The sequence below is a fragment of the Oryctolagus cuniculus genome, chromosome 11 (genome assembly GCF_051225735.1).
Source record: "Oryctolagus cuniculus isolate XC-2025 breed Fujian yellow rabbit chromosome 11, ASM5122573v1, whole genome shotgun sequence".
NCBI classification, from domain to species: Eukaryota; Metazoa; Chordata; class Mammalia; order Lagomorpha; family Leporidae; genus Oryctolagus; species Oryctolagus cuniculus.
In genome coordinates this window covers 64,953,398-64,973,022 of record NC_142877.1, presented here as the reverse complement: position 1 = coordinate 64,973,022, position 19,625 = coordinate 64,953,398, and the positions used below count along the sequence as shown (strand labels likewise).

The 19,625-nt window shown below is 43.1% G+C and overlaps 1 protein-coding gene and 1 long non-coding RNA gene across 3 annotated transcripts in view; one reads left to right on the top strand and one right to left on the bottom strand.

The window, feature by feature from the left end:
• Positions 1-12,038, top strand: part of PPM1H (protein phosphatase, Mg2+/Mn2+ dependent 1H) — a 300,918-nt gene extending 288,880 nt beyond the window's left edge. The window contains exon 10 of one of the 2 annotated variants that reach the window (XM_002711306.6): positions 7,549-12,038. In XM_002711306.6, coding sequence (XP_002711352.2) covers positions 7,549-7,696 — 148 coding nt within the window. In that variant the 3' untranslated portion in view covers positions 7,697-12,038. The remainder of the gene's footprint in view (positions 1-7,548) is intronic. The other variant, XM_051846392.3, reaches the window with a different exon arrangement.
• The window catches only part of LOC138844377 (uncharacterized), a 58,562-nt gene continuing 39,536 nt past the window's right edge, over positions 600-19,625 (bottom strand). Inside the window, exons 2-3 of the long non-coding RNA XR_011380131.2 lie at positions 1,082-1,183; positions 600-727 (exon numbers count right to left, since the gene is read on the bottom strand). This is a non-coding gene — a long non-coding RNA (uncharacterized LOC138844377). The remainder of the gene's footprint in view (positions 728-1,081; positions 1,184-19,625) is intronic.

Here is a 19,625-nt window from a genome sequence, read left to right as displayed (position 1 = left end):
CCCAAATTGGCCGTGCCAATCCAAAGCCAGGAGCTGGGCTGGGTCTCCCACGTGGGTGCAGAGGCCCAAGGACTTGGGCCATCTTCTACTGCTTTCCTAGGCCATAGCAGAGAGCTGGATCAGAAGTGGAGCAGCTGGGACATGAACCAGCACTGCAGGCGGTGGCTTTATCCATTAAGCCACAGCTCCAGTTCACCCCCTGCTTTTTGACTGCCACCTTAAATGCTTTCTTTTATTGTCACCCACCCAGGGAGTCCCTGTAAGGCACACATTGAGAACACAATGGGAATGAGATACAGATCTTTCCCTCAGAGAGAACTGTTGCTTTTTGCACCTGTCTTGATGTAAAGCAGCCTTACAGATGATGCCATGTCTGGGGCAAAGTGGCTGTCAACTCTCGATGCTAATGAGCTGCACAGTGACCAGCAGCCTGGCCCACTGTGGAGCTGGAGCAAAAAGTCTTCTCCCCGAAGAGCTGCCTTCCTGGGGTTGTGTTGAGTTGCTCCGCTCAGGAGGACAGCTCCCTACAGGGGATCTGAACTGACCTGAGCTGTTGCTGACCTTCCTCCCAGTGCTGGATCCGCTACAGCGTGAGGGGTATGTCCAGGAGCTGGTCCTAGGGTTCGGCTGCAGTACTTGCTTACCAAGGGTGCTGTCCAGTCAGCTCCCCTTGGTTGTCTGTTCGACTGCTCTGGACAGGGAAGGGTGTTGCTCACAGCAGTGGGGCCTGGAAAGAGAAGTTGTGTGAGGCATCTGAGCTCCGGGAGCAGCGCAGGAAGAAGGGGTCCAGGGACTCTCCCTGAGTGCGTTCCTCGGCACGGGCTGTCCTGCCTTCATGCACAGGGGTAGTGTGTGGCTGCAGGCTCTGTCAGCAGAAGTGAACAGCTGGGTAGGCCCACCACACAGAACAAGTGTGACAGTCAACCACACCCTGCGCCTGGGGTATGGGGACTGTAAGCCAAAAAACCCACACGAATCTGAGTTTTAGAAAAATATATGGTATCCTCCCAGTAGAGGCAAATTGTATAGATAACTCAGTACCTAGTAAGAAACCCCATCTCAAGAGAAACTGACATCTTACCTGCAAACCCACCATGAGAAAGGATCGCTGGATCCAATGGCATTATCCCTCCCACACCTTAAAGCCAGGATGCGATAGAGCAGGGTGAGGGAAGAGTTAAACCTGTGCAGATAGAATCATAAAGTAAGAAGTAGTGAATCTGGACGAGAATCAAATAGGAATTCCCAAGGGTGAAATATTGTCACTGAAATAAAGTAGTTCACTGAATGGGCTGAACAGTAAACTGCCAAAGAAGGACTCATGATTGAAAGATAGCATAGAAAAATGAATTCTGGAAGGTAAAATGAGAAGATCTAATAAGAGTTTATGAAGAATATATAAAAAGCAGAGTAGAGGCAATATTCAAAAAGTTCATGGCTGACAGTTTTCTAGAATTAGGCATTTTCTATGTTTGAAGGAGTAGAATGAATTTTTAACCATTGTAAATAAAAAGGAATTCTCACTGTTATGTCTTAATGAAACTTCATACCACCAACAACAAAATAACAAAAATTTTAAAATCTAATGAGAACAGACATCCACTTATAAGTGGAAACCAGGAATAAGTGGAATAATACCTCCAAATTGCTAAGGGAAATAATCTAGAATCCTAACCCAATAACACTGTCATCCAAGATTAAAGGCAAAAATAAAGATTTTAGCAGTCCAAAGACTAGGTGACTTTATCCTTCACAGACTGCTGTTTTAAAAGATGGTAAAAATATACTTCAGGAGAAAGAAATTAATTCCCGAAGGAAGGAATGGACAAAGAAAGGCAAAAACAAAAGATAAAATCTTTGCAAGTATGTTCAGAGGTTTATTATTTCTAGAAGTATAGATTTTATATGATAATAGTGACTAATGGGAGCTTAAGAACAAGGTAAGGAGTGGGTAGTGTGGCGCAGCAGTCTTAAGCCACTGCTTTGGAAGCCCATGTCTCATATCAGTCCTGCCTCTGCTGCAGCCTGGCACACAGCAGACAGTGGCTTAAGTACTTGGTCTGTCACTTGGTCTGTATAGAATTCCAAGCTCCTGGAGCTGGTGCTGTGTTGCAGTGGGTTATGCCTCCTGGCAAAGCCCACTTCTCATATCTGAGTGCCTGTTCAAGTCCCAGATGCTCCATTTTTGTAAAAAAAGATTTATGTATTTATTCATTTGAAAGCCAGTTACAGAGAGAGGAGAAGGAGAGAGAGCGAGAGAGCGAGATAGCTTCCATCTGCTGGTTCACTCCCCAGATGGCTGCAATGGCCAGAGCTGGGCCAGGAGCCAAGAATTTCTAGGTTTCTAGGGCCATTCCTACTGCTTTCCTAGGTATATTAGCAGGGAGCTGGATCAGATGAGGAGCAGCTGGGACTAGAACCACTGCCCATATGAAATGCTGGCATTGAAGGGAGCAGCTTAACCTGCTACATCACAGCACTGGCTCCGACTGCTTCACTTCTGGTCCAGCTTTCTGCTACTGTGCCTGGAAGGCAGCAGAAGATGGCTCAATTACTTTGGTCCCTGCCACCCATGTGGGGGACCTGGTTGAGATTCCTGGCTCCTAGCTTCAGTCTTAGACAGCCCTGCTCTTACCATTGTGGCTACTTGGGGGGAATGAACCAGCAAATGGAAGATTGATGTCTGTCTGTCCCTCTCTATTGGTCACTCTGCCTTTCAAATAACTAAGTTTTTAAAATTAAAATTTTAGGCTGCTGGCTTTAGCCTGGCCCAGCCCCAACTGTTGGCATTTATGGAGTGAACCAGCAAATGGAAGAGCTCTGTCTCCCTCTCAAATAATAAATAAACTTTTTCAATAAAAATTTAAAAATAAAGCTATCAATCTAGCAAAGCAAGAATGAGGACAGAAATATAATAATAAATAGAAGACATAAATTTTTGTATGTGTGAGTACTTTCATGTATTTAAGATAGCAAAAGTTCAGATTTATCAGTTTTTACAATAAACAAAAATAAGTTACATAATAGACATAACATTAGATTTTAATTAGCCATGTGTCACTACTGAAAGACACTGAACGCAAAATTTTGAAGTCCTACTCTGCCTTATGGATTTTATAATTGAATAATATTGGGGTGAGAAAGTAGCATTGAAAAAGGACTGTGATCTCTTGATTCAGAGACTACTGTGTTATTAAGATAGATGGGGATGTCCCACCTTGGAAGTGAAAATAGTAGAACAGTTATTGAGTTTTTCCCACGTCGTAATTGGAGTCTCTAAAGGAGACTAAGAGTGAGCACCAGAGAGACCTTGTGCCCTTTGCCATGGAAACTCGGATGCAGGATGAGAACTTGAGGCCAAAAACAGGTGAATTCATAGAGAAAGAGAAAATGGTCAGAAATGTCTGTAGTAGAAAAAGACTGAGCAGAATGAGTATTGGGAAGCTGGCTCTGAGGCCAGCTTTAAGAGAACAGATGGCCGGCGCCGCTGCTCACTAGGCTAATCCTCCGCCTTGCGGCGCCGGCACACCAGGTTCTAGTCCCGGTTGCCCCTCTTCCAGGCCAGCTCTTTGCTGTGGCCAGGGAGTGCAGTGGAGGATGGCCCACGTACTTAGGCCCTGCACCCCATGGGAGACCAGGAGAAGTACCTGGCTCCTGCCATCGGATCAGCGCGGTGCGCTGGCCGCAGCATGCCGGCTGTGGCAGCCATTGGAGGGTGAACCAACGGCAAAGGAAGACCTTTCTCTCTCTCTCTCTCTCTCTCTCTCTCACTGTCCACTCTGCCTGTCAAAAAAAAAAAAAAAAGTAAAAAAAAATTAAGAGAATGGGAAGTGAGAAACTGAGAAAGCCGAGTCCATCTCTCCAGAGAAGTTTAGCACCTAAGGGAAGATAGAATGGATGATGAAGACAGAAGCAATCTCAAAGGAAGTTCTCTTGGAATGAAAGACAACCATATTTCAGAATAAAACTTTAATGATCTGGAGCCCTGAGGGAAATGAGTTTCCGGGGTTATCATCTTTTCTAGGTGACCTAATGCTCGCTTTTTAAAATGCCAAAGCTAATTCTGATCACCTTAAAAATACCCAGAGTCACCACAGTAGCCATGGCAGAGTAGTCTCTTGCCTATAACTGTGGAAGACGCTCTTTCATGACTTCAGTAAAACCACTTAGATGTCATTTAACCTTTTATTATAGTGGTTTTTTTTTTTTTTTTTTTTTTTTTTTGGCAGAGACAGAGCTTGTCTACTGCTTTACTCCCCCAGGTGGCTGCATGCAACAGCCAAGGCTATGCTGTGTTCACAGGTTCTTAGGAACTGAGAACTCAATCCACGTCCCCCACATGGATGGCAAGGGCTCAATTACTTGAACCATCACTGCCATCTCACAAGGTCTCTAGTAGTGAGGAACTGCAATCCGGACCCAGAGCTGGTATCTGTCAGTCCCTACAACTGCAGGACCAGTAGAGCCTATTGCCTCTAAACTAAAAAGCCACAGGGAGCTGTTTGTTGTGTGTTGACATCTTCTTTTATCATCAGCCCTGTTTTCTCCTAGCTTGTTCTTACTTTTTGCATTTAGTCTTCTCATAAGCAGAGTTCAAGTGTGTTCATTCCTGCTGGATGAATCAGTTGAGTCCACCAGGATTCTATACCTGGAAAGCTAAGGTCCACAGACTGGCCAAGCAGAGAATACATCAGTCTGATATTGCTGATAGCCTTTCTCTGAGTGGTTCTACCTCAGACACACAGTTCAACATGAAGTTGGGAGTAACCTTGGATAACTAACAAGAAGCTCTTCTGAATGCAGTATGAGAGGAGTGTGTGGATTTTGCAACATGATTTGAGTTTTTCTTTCTTTCTTTATGATGATGATGGGGTAAGGCAGGGATTTTTTTCTTTTCTGGTATTTCTTGAACCCGCCTGTGTTTCCTTCCTTAGAACACAGCCAAATGTCTCTTTGGAGGTCTTTTTCTCTATCTTGATCTCAGATGAACGAGAAGCTTCAGAGAAGACTAACTGGTTGTACCTTCCCTCAAATGTAACTTAGATTTGTGCCTCAAAGCCCAGTAATTATTTCTTATTTATTTATGAGACAAAGCTCCCATATGCTGTTTCACTTCCCACATGCCCGTAACTGGGACTGAAGCAGGGAGCTGGGAAACTCAATCCAGGTTTCCCATGTGGGTGGCAGAAGCCTAATTAACTGCCCCACAAGGTCTGCATTAGCAGGAAGCTGCAGTCAGGAGCAGGAATTGGGTGTTGAATCCAGGTATTCTAGTGTGGGATGTGAACATTCTTTTTTAAAAACGTATTTATTTGAAAGGTAGAGTTACAGAGAGGGCTAGACAGAGATCTTCCATCTGCTGGTTCACTCCTCTGATGGCCATAATGGCCAGAGCTGGCCCTATCTGAAACTAGGAGCTTCCTCTGGGTCTCCCATATGGGTGCAGGATCCCAAACATTTCGGCCATCTTCCACTGCTTTGCCAGGCACATTAGCAGTGAGCTGGATCAGAAGTGGAACAGCCAGAACTCGAGCTAGTGCCCATGTGTAATGCTGGCACCATAGGCAGTGGCTTTACCTGCTATGCCACAGTGCTGGCATTGGATGTGAGCTTCTTAACCTCCAAACTAGATGTCCACCACCCAGTAATTCTTTTATTAGACAGAAAAAGGTGTCTTTCCTACTCACCTACCCCCATCCCCAGAGGGAAAGGTCCTTACTTTTATTAACTATGCTGTCATCTCTTCTGCCACCTACGGTTTGTATTCTACTTCTGTCTGCTACCCGGGTGGCAGTAGTTAACCTGATTCTCTCTCTCTCTCTCTCTCTTTTTTTTTTTTTTTACAGGCAGAGTTACATAGAGAGAGAGACAGAGAGAAAGGTCGTCCTTTTTCTGTTGGTTCACCCCCCAAGTGGCCACCACGGCTGGTGTGTTGTGGCCGGCACAGTGCGCCGATCCAAAGCCAGGAGCCGATCCAAAGCCAGGAGCCAGGTGCTTCTGGTCTCCCAAGTGGGTGCATGGCCCAAGCACTTGGGCCATCCTCCACTGCCCTCCCGGGCCACAGCAGAGAGCTGGACTGGAAGAGGAGCAACCAGGACAGAATCCGGTGCCCCGACTGGGACTAGAACCTGGGGTGCCGGTGCCACAGGTGGAGGATTAGCCTCGGGAGCTGTGGCACCAGCCAAACTTGATTCTCAATCTTGGAATCTTTACAGTCCTGAGGTCATTGTCTGGAGCCCTTTTTCTTAAATAATGTAACAGCGAGGATACCCAGGGTATCTTTTAATATGAGGGCTTGCAAATTCCCAAGGGATTTTAGCAGAAGAACTAGAGTGGCGTCAGGAGTTCTGAACTCCCTAACTCACCATTTGGAAGACAAAGATGAGATGCTCCCAGTGGGAAAGGTCAGTGGGAATACCAGGGTGTCCCTTGTAAAGGGCTCACAGACTGGCTTCCAAGAGAGCTTTGTGGGGTCACATTCATTATCTTGGTGATTTACCAGAGTCTGAGCATATTCATTATTAGAATTGGCAGTGGATTATCTCACTTTCATGCGGCTCCCTATATTAATCTGTAAACCAAAATACCAGGTGATGTTTATCTGGAGAAATATCCCCGACTCCTGTACTTAAAGCACCAGGCATCAGCTCATTCTTCCCCTGTAGAGAGGCCGGAACAGGAGGCAGATGGTCGTCAGAAGGGTATTTGGCGAACATGGAATCAGAATGAAGGTGAATCGTGTCTATTGGCGTAGGCTAGGAATAACCCTTCCCACCACAATTATGGCCCTGCCAGTGGAACTAAACTCCTAAGTCTATTAGCTAAGAGTCTCTGTGCTCCATCAGTATTTGGATAGACACCTGCCAATGTTTTGTCTCATTTTTTATGCCTCAAGGCTAACCCAAGCCCACACCCACCCAAATTTTCTCCCAGGTTCTTTCTACTAGCTCAGATAGTGTCATTCTTTTTCCTTATGGTTTAAACCTTAGTGAGCAATCTTATTTTCAGATGTCTTCTCTACTTGCATTGGACTAAAGGGGACAGTGGCGTTGGTAAGGACAGGTGGAATAGCTCACATACCCACAGGTTTCTTAGTCATCCTCAAATTTTACATTCTGTTCCTATGCCATGTGTACTATTACCAATATTTTTTAAACCAACTCACTTCTTAAAAAGATTTATTTTGTTTACTTGTGGAAGGACTAGATTCAGTACTCCCAACCCCAACCATTGAGGGAATTCAAGGAGTGAATCACTGAAGGGGAACCCTCTCTCTGCCTCTCAAAAATAAATTAAAAATAATTTTAAAACCAAACATTAAGAGAACTGAACTGTGGAATAACTAAAAATTAGGTGGTTAGTACCTTATCCAATTACCACCTTAAAATCTCATATTTTGGGAAAGATGACCTCAGCTTTTCTCAACTTAGAAGATATTCAAAAACTGTTTATGCAACTATAGTGACACCTCCTCTTTCCCAGCCTCACCTGACCTTGGCTTCCCCCGATGCTGTACTAACTGTCTTTTTCCTGCCTCTCCCTGCACAGGTACACACTGGCAGCTCAGGACCTGGTGATGCGTGCCCGAGGTGTCCTGAAAGACAGAGGATGGCGAATATCTAATGACCGACTGGGTTCAGGAGACGACATTTCTGTATACGTCATCCCTTTAATACATGGAAACAAGCTGTCATGAAAAGCCCAGGGCATTGGGAGGACAGAGGGAATGGAATCTGGGATGGCTCTTGGCAGGGTGGAACTGGGTTGAACTCTGGCTGAGTTTCAAGCAATGCAGTCTCTCCCCAGCCCAGGTGGGGAGTTTGCTGCCAGAAGGCCTCTGGCTGTGCTTCACGATGACCCTTAGGTTTCCACTTCTTCTTTAGCAACCGGTCTGGATACTCAGCAGCAAAACACAGAGGTGTTCCTAAGAGTTGTATTTCTGTTGGTTTCTTTATAGGCCTCCAGCGTGGCCATGGCCTATTTGGGGTATATGCATCCTATTTATTTTGTTTAGAGTAACCGGAATAGCCATTTTCAGGTGTAACTGGCAGGAGGTTCCTTGGCCTGTCTGGCTGCCAACTTCTCTACGGGTTAAAGTGCTGCATGAGAAAAGTAGGTGGGCAGGGGTCATGCCTTGGAAAGCGGTCAGCACCCACCTAATAAGCCTGAGATTTATTTCAGGGATTGCTGCCTGCCCCACCCACCCATCGTCTTTCTCTCTTCCTTTGTGGTGATGGTGGGGTGAGGTAGGGAGTTTTATTCTTTTTTGACATTCCTTGAATCTCTCTTTTCCTTTCTATGGAGCAGAACTGGGGCTTTCCGAGTCTTTGCTGAGGAATTTCTGTGTCAAACTCCAACCCAAGCTGGGTTGTCCCCACATCCCCGTGCCTATGACACCCAGGCAGCTGTCTGGAGCAGCACTGCATGACCAAGTATGTCTTTGTTATGTGGCACTGGGGCCTCAGTTGTTTCTCACCACATTACTGTGTTTCAAGGAAACTGTTTCTTTGGACCAGCACCCTCTGTTGTCATCAGCCGTCCCCTGGTACGGCCTGAGTTTTTTCTGTGAAAGTCTTGGATGTTCATGTCTACAGTGGTTGGCCCTCTCCCACCCACTGTGTTGTGGGGACAAACACACGGCCACGTTTCATAGAGCAAGAGCAGTTCAGAAGTTCCTTGTGTCTGTGGGTTTACCTTACCTCACGTGAGGGCCAGTTTGGACTCCCGTTCCATGGGCCGTGACCGGAAGCCAAGTATCAGAGTCCTGGGTGGAGCAGCAGCTCTGCTCTCTCCATCGTCTTCGTGTAAGGGCCGCTCAGGATGCTACTTTAATAAACATGAATTTGCCTTGGGTTCACTGGCTGTTCTCATGCTGTGCTCCTATTTTCCCCCAGAGACTTGTATCCTAACTACCCAAGAACCAAGACTCCTACTCCCACCATGGATCTACTTACGATATTCTCACTGGGGCAGTGGCAGCACTGCACTGGGGGAGTTTGCAGAATAACACCTAATTACCTAGTCGTCTTTCTGTAGCTACTAGGGTATTGTCACCACTTTGACAACTTCATGGAATCAGAATACTCTTCCAACCCAGTATTTATAAAGTCATCGGTGTGATCCCCCAAAATGGTGAGGAGTCAATTCCTATTCTCATGTTTTTTTGGATTCCTGCTGGAGAAGAAAGGAACTCTTCCTCCGGGGTGGAGTACATTCCTAGAGTTGTGGCTGTTGTCTCAGGAGAGGCCTAGGGCTTCCTGCTAGGGAATGAATTTGCTCCACAGTCTGGGAGCACCGCCCCGTATGGCAGGTGAAGTCTCGTAGGAATTCACCCCACCATGTGTCTGCCAAAATGCTGTCTGGGAAGCACCGGACTCTGACTTTGCCAGGAGGCATCTTCATCTGCCAGCATTCCTGCCTCCTTTGATCAGTCTTAGACGTTTCTGAACATCTCTGTGGGGAGAAGTTTATAGTAAACCACTTGCTTCCCTGGTAGAATATGATGCTGTAGGGAAACACCAGCCATCGTACAGCGGTGTGGTCCATTTTCTGTTCCCCCTCTCGCAAGCACATTGGAAACCTGAGAGAGAGTCTTCCATAGAGGACCCTGAGTTGCCGCCTTATTGCCTTTCATCCCTTTGCTTTTCTGGACCTCCCTCGAGCTTCTTCAGTTCTACTCAAGTTACTGGAGTCAGAATTTGGGTGTAGATATCATATACTCAGAGGTGTAATAACAACCTTCTGAATTCACCAGTGCAGTTAATGCCAAGGCATCTCAGGAAAAACCCTGGAAGCCCCAGATTCAGATTATCCTTCAGTCCTGAGCATTTGGTCCTGCTGGTGTTAGTAAGAAAGGTATCCGTGAGTTTTTTGCATAAGCCTCCTTGGGTGAAAAGATTTTAGTAGCGAGCTGGAGCATGGTTGATGTTTGGGAGATGGGAAGAAGACTGCAAATGAGATGGATAAATCAAAAGCTGGGGTGGGAGGAGTGTTTGTCACTGCCATGGCAGATCTCCCCAGCACTGCTATTACTCTGTAAATGGAGCTTCCTAGAACTGGGCCTTCTTTTTCACCCAAGTCATCCCAACCCAGAACAGTAATCATGTCCCCATAATGGGTCAGCCCTTGGAGCATTCCTGGGAAAGTCCAAAGACAATACACTCAAACGGATGCAGAACACTTTTATATGTGGTTCTGAAATCTGTGTACTTGACTTACAGCCAAATCCACTTGCCCTGATAGCCTCAGAGAAAGCCTTCTTTAATAAAAGGCCTTTAATTTCCTAGTCAAGTTTTTATGGTTGTCTTAGAGGAGGGGGCGTTGGCCATTTCTTTTAATGAAAGGCTCTCTCACTTCTAAATCTTGCTGGCCTGGCCCCTGCTCTTCAAACTTTTTGGTAACTCTTCCTTAAAGAGAGGGAGTTGACAGCCCATCTGCCCTCTACAGTGTTTTGCTAGACAACCACCAAAGCTTTATTATTCTAGCACCTAAAGTCAGTGTTACAGACGGACAGTGTCTGCCCTCAGAGAGGAGGTGCTCTGCTGAGGCTGTGCATACCTACCTGCTGTTCTTCAGGGGGGAAGAAAGGTGAAAAATCAGGCTAGGCTAAGTACTCAACTGACAAAGCCTAAAAAAGTGCAGATTTCAGTTAATTATTTTCCCCAATGTTCAGCTTTGGAGGTTTTGGAGTCTTGTTTAATTCTTAGGAATTTTCCTTACCTCCATGAGGCTTTGTGAAGTCATCTGTGCCCACCTTCTTACTTCTGTAAGTATTCATCATTCTTGAAAAGAGTTATTATCACTGTCATGATATAATGGTAAGAATGAGATTCCTAGTCAAATTTAGCCTCAGCTCTTAGCCATTCAGGCAGAGTAGGCAGTCTACCAAGAGCACTAGTATAGAGACACTTGGGGGGAAAAATCTCCTATATCTTTAAAATACTGCTCTTTTCTTAATTTAAAAAACAAACAAACAAACCCTTCCTTGTCCATTGATCAGCTTTATTTCCAGCACCGCAAGTAGTCAATCGTTTTCTTTCCACAGGTTTGAGGATCTGACCTTTCCTTAAGTAATCCATCAGCTCCAATGTTTTCACAGTATGTTAAGCTTTGATGAAATTCTATTTTCAGAAAGTTAGTGCTTCTGGGACAGCTGGCAAAAAGCATTGAGAATTATGAACAAGGCTGACCTACAAGTTGCCAGAACGGAGAAAGTAGTAAATGGTCTCTGGCTCCAGGATAGAACTATATGTTAGCAACTGATGTTTGAGGACTTCCAATTCAGAGAAAGGTTGCAGCCTACACACCGCAGCCCACCTCTCTGAGCAAACATTGCTTTTATGTGGGTGGTGTGGCATATGCATGTACACTGGGATTTTCAAAGGACACTAAGGGAGCAGCCTGATTGCCTCTTCTGTAAACTCCAAGACTCTTTGTCAGTTTGAGCACCAGTCTGTGGAGTACTGCTCTTTCTAATCCATAATGTTATCTGTGTAAATAGCTTTAATTTTTCCTCTATGTCTAAGATGTAAGTTTTGTTCATGTAGTGACCAGGTAGTCAGGTGACCTATAAAGGCTGTAATTGTGCTATTGTTTTCTACTGTGATGTACTTGAAGAAAGAGAACCTTGCGTCCTCCATTTTTCTGACCTCCCATGAATATTTTATGTTTGTTTAGGGAGTCCTAAGGTTATTCTTTTATTCCTGTTTTGTTTCCAATCTTCCCTGTTTCTTCTGGAGACCCAGGGAGGCTCATAGTGGAGATCATTTGTTGTAAGGAATGTACCATGGTCTGGGTTTCCAAAACGATCCTGCATATAGTGAATGAGAGGAATCAGCCTGGGAATGGTTTCAGAACCATGTACCTTTATGCTCTGTGATTGTGAAACATTGACTTTTGTAACCCAAAAAGGAAAACTGTTTAGTAAAGGGGATCTATTTTGTGTGTTTTGAAACTGAGGTGCAATGTCCCCTGGAAAAGCTAAAGAAATGTATATGCTCAATGACATTTTAAAATAAAATATTATATATATATATGTATATAGGATCTCTTTAGCAAACCTTTTTTGTATCTTTTCTTTGAGGTTTCTTGGTAACATGGAATGGAATGGTATGAGCGTATGGATTGATGTGAGAGTGTCAGCTGTGAACACAGACTCAAAGGAAATCCAAAAGGGACCGGATGCCAACACGATCAGCCTTCACAGGGATAGCACTAAAAGCAAATACATTGCAACTATGCTTCTACAGTAACTGTTAGTATGTACAAACGTACGAAGAATTCAAGGAGACAGTATTCCCAAGAGGTCTTCTTAAGTGAGAGTTAATCTTGCTAGAGATAGTAGGGATCAAGTCTCCGCTTAATAACTTAAGCATTTTAAGTACTTACAATGTGTTAGTTAAATGTGCCATCTTAGGAAGTTACCTTGACAGGTGGGGTAATGTATCAAAGAATGCAACTTCTGCTTAGTTCTAGAATCCAGGAAGTTACAAGTAATCTAGAAACTGTCAACAGAATTTTAAAAATGATCAAAGTACACCAGTATCCTTATCCTTGGGAGATACATTTCAACACCCCCAGTGCATGTCTGAAACCACAGAAATGCCAAAAACTACATGGATAGATTAACAAAGATATATAACTATGATAAAATTTTAAAAAGAGATTAATAACAGAGCAATTATCATAAAATTTATGAATTTTTTATTTCTATAATTTTAACTTTCATATATTTAGAGAAAGTAATTAAACCATAGAAGGCAAAACTGCAGATAAGGGTGGGCTGATTACTTATTGATGAAAGAAAACAAAAAATAAGCTGAAACTCAGGAAGAACAGAAAACAGTCATTTTACAATGACTTTATTGTAAAATCTCCTCAGTTCTTTCATAGTTTTCTTAAATTTTATTGAAGGTATACAAATTTTACGTATTTCTTATATAAAGATTCAGGAACATAGGGATACTTCCCAACCTACCCTCCTTCCCTCTCACCTTCCTCAGCCTCTCCTATTCCCACTCTTTAATTTTTAGAAAGATATATCTATTATCTTTGTAGTCCTAAGATTAAAGAGTTCAACAAATAATATGAAGAAAAAAACACTATTCCTTAACAGTTGAGACAGTGGCTTTAAAAAAATCATTGAATCTCAAAATGTCTTTCACTCCTATACATTACCTTTCAGGTACTTGATTAGTTACCACAGATCAGGGAAAAACATATGGTATTTGTCTTTTTTGGGCTGGTTTATTTCACTAAGTATAATGTTTTCCAGTTGCATCCCTTTTAAGACAGGATTTCAATTTTTTTGTTTACTGCTGAGTAGTATTCCATAGTGAATATATACCATAATTTATCCAGTCATCAGTTGATGGACATCTGAGTTGATTGAGCAGCAGTAAACATGGGGGTACAAATGTTCTTTCATATGCTGATTTCATTTCCTTTGGGTAAATTTGAGGAGTGGGATGGCTTCATCATAGGTAGATCTATATTCAGATTTCTGAAGTATTGCCATACTGTCTTCCACAATGGATGTACCAGGTTACATTCCCACCAAAAGTGGATTTAGGGTACCATTTACCTCACATATTCACCAGCATTTACTGTTTGTTCTAACTGGGATGAGGTGAAACTTCATTGTGCTTTTGATTTGCGTTTCCCTGATGGATAGTGATCTTGAGCATTTTTTCATGTGTCTGTTGGCCATTTGGATTTACTCTTTTGAAAAATACCTGTTCAAGTCCTTTGACCATGGCAACTGGATTGTTTTGTTGTTATTGGGATTCTACATTTTAATCCTTTATCAGTTTCATAGTTTGAAACTATTTTCTCCCATTCTGCCGGTTGCCTTTTTGTTGAGTGTTTCTTTTGCAGTGCATAAGCTTCTCAGCTTGATGTAATCCTATTTGTCAAGTTTAGCTTTGACTGCCTGTGCTTCTGGAGTCTTTTCCAAGAAGTCGTTGCCTCTGGCAATGTATTGCAGAGTTTCCCCAATGTTCTCTAGTAATTTGGTGGTATTGGATCATAGATTTAGGTCCTTGATCCATTTTGAGTGTATTTTTGTGTTGTTTCATACCTGCATGTGGAGATCCAGTTTTCCCAGCACTGTTTGTTGTTGAAGAGATAGTCTGTGCTCCAGGGATTGATTTTAGCTCCTTTTTCAAAGATAAGTTGGTTGTAAATAAGTAGATTGATTTCTGGAGTTTCTATTTGGTTCCATTGGTCTACCTGTCGTCGTCGTCGTCTTCTTCTTGTTCTTCTTCTTGTTCTTGTTCTTCTTCTTCTTATTATTATTATTATTATTTTGCCAGCATCAAGCTGTTTTGATTATAACTGCCCTGTAGAATGTCTTGAAATCTGGTATTGTGGTACATCCAGCTTTGTTTTTGTTAAGACTGCTTTAGCTATTTGGAGTATCTTGTGTTTCCCTGTGAATTTTATCATCATTTTTTCTAGATCTGAGAAGACTGTCATTGGTGTTTTGCTTGGGATTGCATTGAATCTGTATATTGCTTCAGGTAGTATGGACATTTTGATTACATTAATTATTCCAATCCACAAGAGTGGAAGATTTTTCCATTTTTGGGGTCTCTTTTTTCTTTCTTTAGTGTTTTATAATTTTCATCATAGAGATCTTTCACCTCCTTGGTTAAATGTACTCCAAGGTATTTAATTTTTATAGTTATTGTGAATGGATTGATCTTAGAAGTTTTTTCTTAGTCATAACACTGTCCGTGTATACAAAGGCTACTGATTTTTGAGTTAATTTATATCCTGCTACTTTAACTCTTTTATGAGTTCCAGTCGTCTCTTAGTGGAGTCTTTTGGATCCCCTAAATATAGAATCATGTTATCTGCAAACAGGGGTAGTTTGAGTTCCTTCTGTCCAGTTTGTATCCCTTGATTTCTTTTTCTTGCTTAATGATTCTGGCTAAAATTTCCAGGACTATAGTGAATAGCCATGGTGAGAGTGGGCATCCTTGTTTGTTTCCAGATCTTAGTGGAAATGCTTCCAACCTTTCTCCATTCAATAAGATGCTGGCTGTCGGCTTTCATAAACTGCCTTGATTATGTTGAGGAATGCTCCTTCTATACCCAGTTTGCTTAAGGTTTTCATCATGAAACCATGTTTTATTTTATCAAATGCTTTCTCTGCATCTCTTGAAACAATCATGTGGTTTTTGTTTTTCAGTTTGTTGATGTGATGTATCACATTTATGGATTTGCAAATGTTGAGCCATCCCTGCATGTTAGGGATAAGTCTCATTTGGTCTCGGTGAATAATTTTTTTGATGTGTTGTTGGATTTGATTAGCTAGTATTTTGTTGAAGATTTCTGCCTCTATGTTCATCAGGGATATTGGTTTATAGTTTACTTTCTCTGTTGTATCTTTTTCTGGTTTAGGAATTAATGTGATGCTGGCTTCATAGAAGGAGTTGTGAAGGATTCCCTCCCTTTCAATTGTTTTGCAAAGCTTGAGAAGAATTGGAATTACTTCTTTAAATGTCTGGTAGAATTCAGCAGTGAAGCCATCTGGCCCTGGGCTTTTCTTTGTTCAGAGGGTCTTTATTACTGTTTCCATCTCCATCTTGTTTATTGGTCTGTTTAGGTTTTCTGTGCCTTCATGACTCAATTTTGGTAGATTGTATGTGTTCAGGAATCTGCTTCTTGTAAGCTTTCTAATTTGTTGGCAAACAGCTCTTTTTAGTAATTCCTAATGATTCTTTTTATTTCTGTGGTATCTGTTGTTACATTTCCTTTTTCATCTCTGATTTTGTTGATTTGGGTCTTTTGGGTTAGTTCAGCCAGTGTTGTATCAATTTTGTGTATTTTTTCAAAAAACTAGCTTTTCATTTCATTGATCTTTTTGTTTTGTTTTGTTTTAATGTTGTTTATTCTCCAGTTATTTCTTTCCTCCCTACTAATTTTGGGTTTGATTTGTCATAGTTTTGCTAGATTCTTGAGATGCACTGATAGCTCATTCATTTTGTGCCTTTCAGATTTTTTAAAAGAATATTTATTTAAAATGCACAGTTTTAGAGAGGCAGAGGCAGGGAGAGAGAGTGAGAGGTCTTCCATCCACTGGCTCATTCCCCAAATGGCTGCATCAGCCAGAGCTGGGCCAATCTGAAGCCGGGAGCCTGGAGCTTCTTTTGGGTCTCCCACACCGGTGCAGGGGCCATCTTCTGCTTTCCCAGGCTACAGCAGAGAGCTGGATTGGAAGCGGAGCAGCCAAGACTTGAAGCAGTGCCCATCTGGGATGCTGGCACTGAAGGTAGCAGCTTTACCTGCTATGCCACAGCACCAGCACCAGCCTTTCCAACTTCTTGATGTAGGCACCAATTGCTATAAAAGTCCCTCTTAACACTGTATTCACTGTATCCCATAAGTTTTGATATGTTGTATTGTTTTCATTCATTTCTTTATTTTTTTTTACAGGCAGAGTGGACAGTGAGAGACAGAGAGAGAGAAAGGTCTTCCTTTTGCCGTTGGTTCACCCTCCAATGGCCGCTGCGGCCGGCGTGCTGCGGCTGGCATACCGCACCTATCCGAAGGCAGGAGCCAGGTGCTTCTCCTGGTCTCCCATGGGGTGCAGGGCCCAAGTACTTGGGCCATCCTCCACTGCACTCCCGGGCCACACCAGAGAGATGGCCTGGAAGAGGGGCAACCGGGTCAGAATCCAGTGCCCTGACTGGGACTAGAACCTGGTGTGCCAGCGCCGCTATGCGGAAGATTAGCCTAGTGAGCCGCGTCGCCGGCCTTTTCATTCATTTCTAAATTTTTTTTTCTCTTTTGATTTCTTCTATGACCCACTGTTCATTCAGAAGCATGTTGTTCCATCTCCATGAGAATGTGTATGTTCTCGAGATGATTGAACTGTTAATTCCCAGCCTCATTCTGTTGTCAGAAAAGATGCATGGTATGACTTTGATTTTTTTTTATTAATTTGCTGAGACTTGCTTTATGGGCTAGCATATGGTCTACCCTAGAGAAAGTTCCATGCACTGATTAAAAGAATGTATATACTGCAATTGTGGGATAAAAAGTTCTGTAGATATCACTTAGGTCTATTTGGTCCATAGTGCATATTAGCACTGATGTTTTCTTTGTTGATTTTCTGTCTGGTTGATCTGTCTATTGATGATAGTGTGGTGTTGAAGCCCCTCCCCCTATTACTACTGTATTAGAATCCATGTCTCCTTTTAGCTCCATTAGCTTTCATTTTAAACAACCAGGCACCCTGACGTTGGGTACATATACATTTATTATAGTCCCATCTTCCTGTTGAATTGATCCTCTTTTAACAGCTTTTGTTTCTATTTTGTCTGATATTAGAATAGCTACACCTGCTCTTTTTTGCATTCTGTTAACATTGAATATCTTTTTCCATCCTTTCACTTTCAGTCTATGTTTCTTTGTTGGTGAGCTATGTTTCTTTTTTTTTTTTTTTTTACAGTTCTTTTTTTTTTTTTAACTTTTATTTAATGAATATAAGTTTCCAAAGTACGAATAATGTTTCTTATAAGCAGCAAATAGATGGATCTTGTTTTTTAATCCATTCAGCCAGTACCTATCTTTTAATTGGAGGATTTAGGCTATCCAGGCCCTTCTAGTTGAAGCCACAGACTATAGATCAGAGAGCAGAGCCATCTTCATTGATTTCTACTGAAATTCCTGCCCACAGAACTATGAAAATATAGAATGGCTTTTCAGTCACTACGTTTTGGATAATTTATTACACAAAAATAGATAACTGAAATGAGATATAGAAAACCTGGTTCTGGGGAATTTGAAGTAAAATTATTAAAATACAAATTTTAAATATTTATGTATTTGTTTGACAGAGTTACTGAGAGAGAGGAAAGAGATCCTTCATCTGCTGGTTAACTCTCCAAATGACTGCAATGGCCAGGGTTGAGCTGTGGCAAAGCCAGGAGCCTAGAACTACATCTGAGTTTCCCACCAGGAAATGGCCCAGGCACTTGGACCATTTTCCACTGCTTTCCCAAGCAAATTCATAGGGAGCTGGATTGGAAGTGGAGCAGCTGGGACATGAACCAGTGCTCATATGGGATGCCAGAGTCACAGGTGGTGGCTTAACCTTTTGTGCCCCAACACCAGCCCCAGAATATACAAATATTTTAAAAAGAAAATGGCTTGTGTTACATACACTTGTGACTTGTGGAATCATTCTTCATATGGATCCTGGTAGTGTGACTAGGAGGGGGGAACCAAGTGGTGCAGCAGCAGGGATTAACTGATGGTTTGTGCTGGGAAGTCAGCAAAAGTTCTCAATGTATATGCTTTTGCTTCCTCATGCCACTTGTAATAATCATTAGGAAGCCAGGAAAATGACTGTGGCCTATGAGCCTAGGATGAGTAAACAAAGGTCCTTATTCCTCACTCATGATAAGACCCTCCCATAACTCTTAGAACAGTCAGGTGATCTCGTTCCCAAAACTGTGTTAGGGAAAACAAGACTGTTTTTAAATTGTATGTGAATACATGCATTTAAAAAAAATTCTCATCCTTTAAAAATTCGTATCTAGGGGCCAGTGTTGTGGTACAGCATTTCAGGCCACTACTTCCATCACCAGCATCCCACATAAGTGCCAGTTCAAGTCCTGGCTGCTCCACTTCTGATCCAGCTCCCTGCTACTGTGCCTGGGGAGGCAGCTTAAGATGGCGCAAGTGCTTGGGCTCCTGCCACCGAGGTGGGAGACCTAGATGAAATTCCAGGCTCCTTGGTTCTGCCTGGCCCAGCCCCAGCTGTTGTGGCCATTTAGGGAGTGAGCCAGCAGATGGAGGATCGATCTCTATCCCTCCCTATCTCTCTCTCTCTCTCCCTCTCTCTCTCTCTAACTCTACCTTTCGAATAATCATCTTTAAAAAAATAAAAATCTGTACACAAAATATTTAAGACTTGTTGCCATCTTAAGTTTTTTCCTTAACAAATGGCAAGCCTAAGAGTGAATTACGCATCCTATCAATCAGTCTGCCTTTTAAGTTGCTTTTTCTACCGTCAGAGCCCTGAAAAGACTGCTGCTTCCTCAGTACCTCTCTGTATCTTCAGTCTTTTGCCTTTCACTTCTGACAAGACCTTCCAGTCAGCTAACCTCCTTTTCTATATTGATTCAATTAAGCTGCTGGCAAGAGTCAACAATGTGACTGAGCACAAGGTGGGGGCAGAGTCCACCTCAGGTATCTTTCAAGGCCTGGATCTGATCAGCTTGCAGGACCAGGGGGCCATGGGCAGGGCATGGAAGGTCTGAATGCAGATCCAGGGGACAGCATACAACTATGACCTCCTTTAATAAAAATATTTGCACCGGCGCCGCGGCTCACTAGGCTAATCCTCTGCCTTGCAGCGCCAGCACACTGGGTTCTAATCCCGGTTGGGGCGCCGGATTCTGTCCCGGTTGCCCCTCTTCCAGGCCAGCTCTCTGCTGTGGCCAGGGAATGCAGTGGAGGATGGCCCAGGTGCTTGGGCCCTGCACCCCATGGGAGACCAGGAAAAGCACCTGGCTCCTGCCATCGGATCAGCGCGGTGCGCCAGCTGCAGCGTGCCGGCCACAGCGGCCATTGGAGGGTGAACCAACGGCAAAAGGAAGACCTTTCTCTCT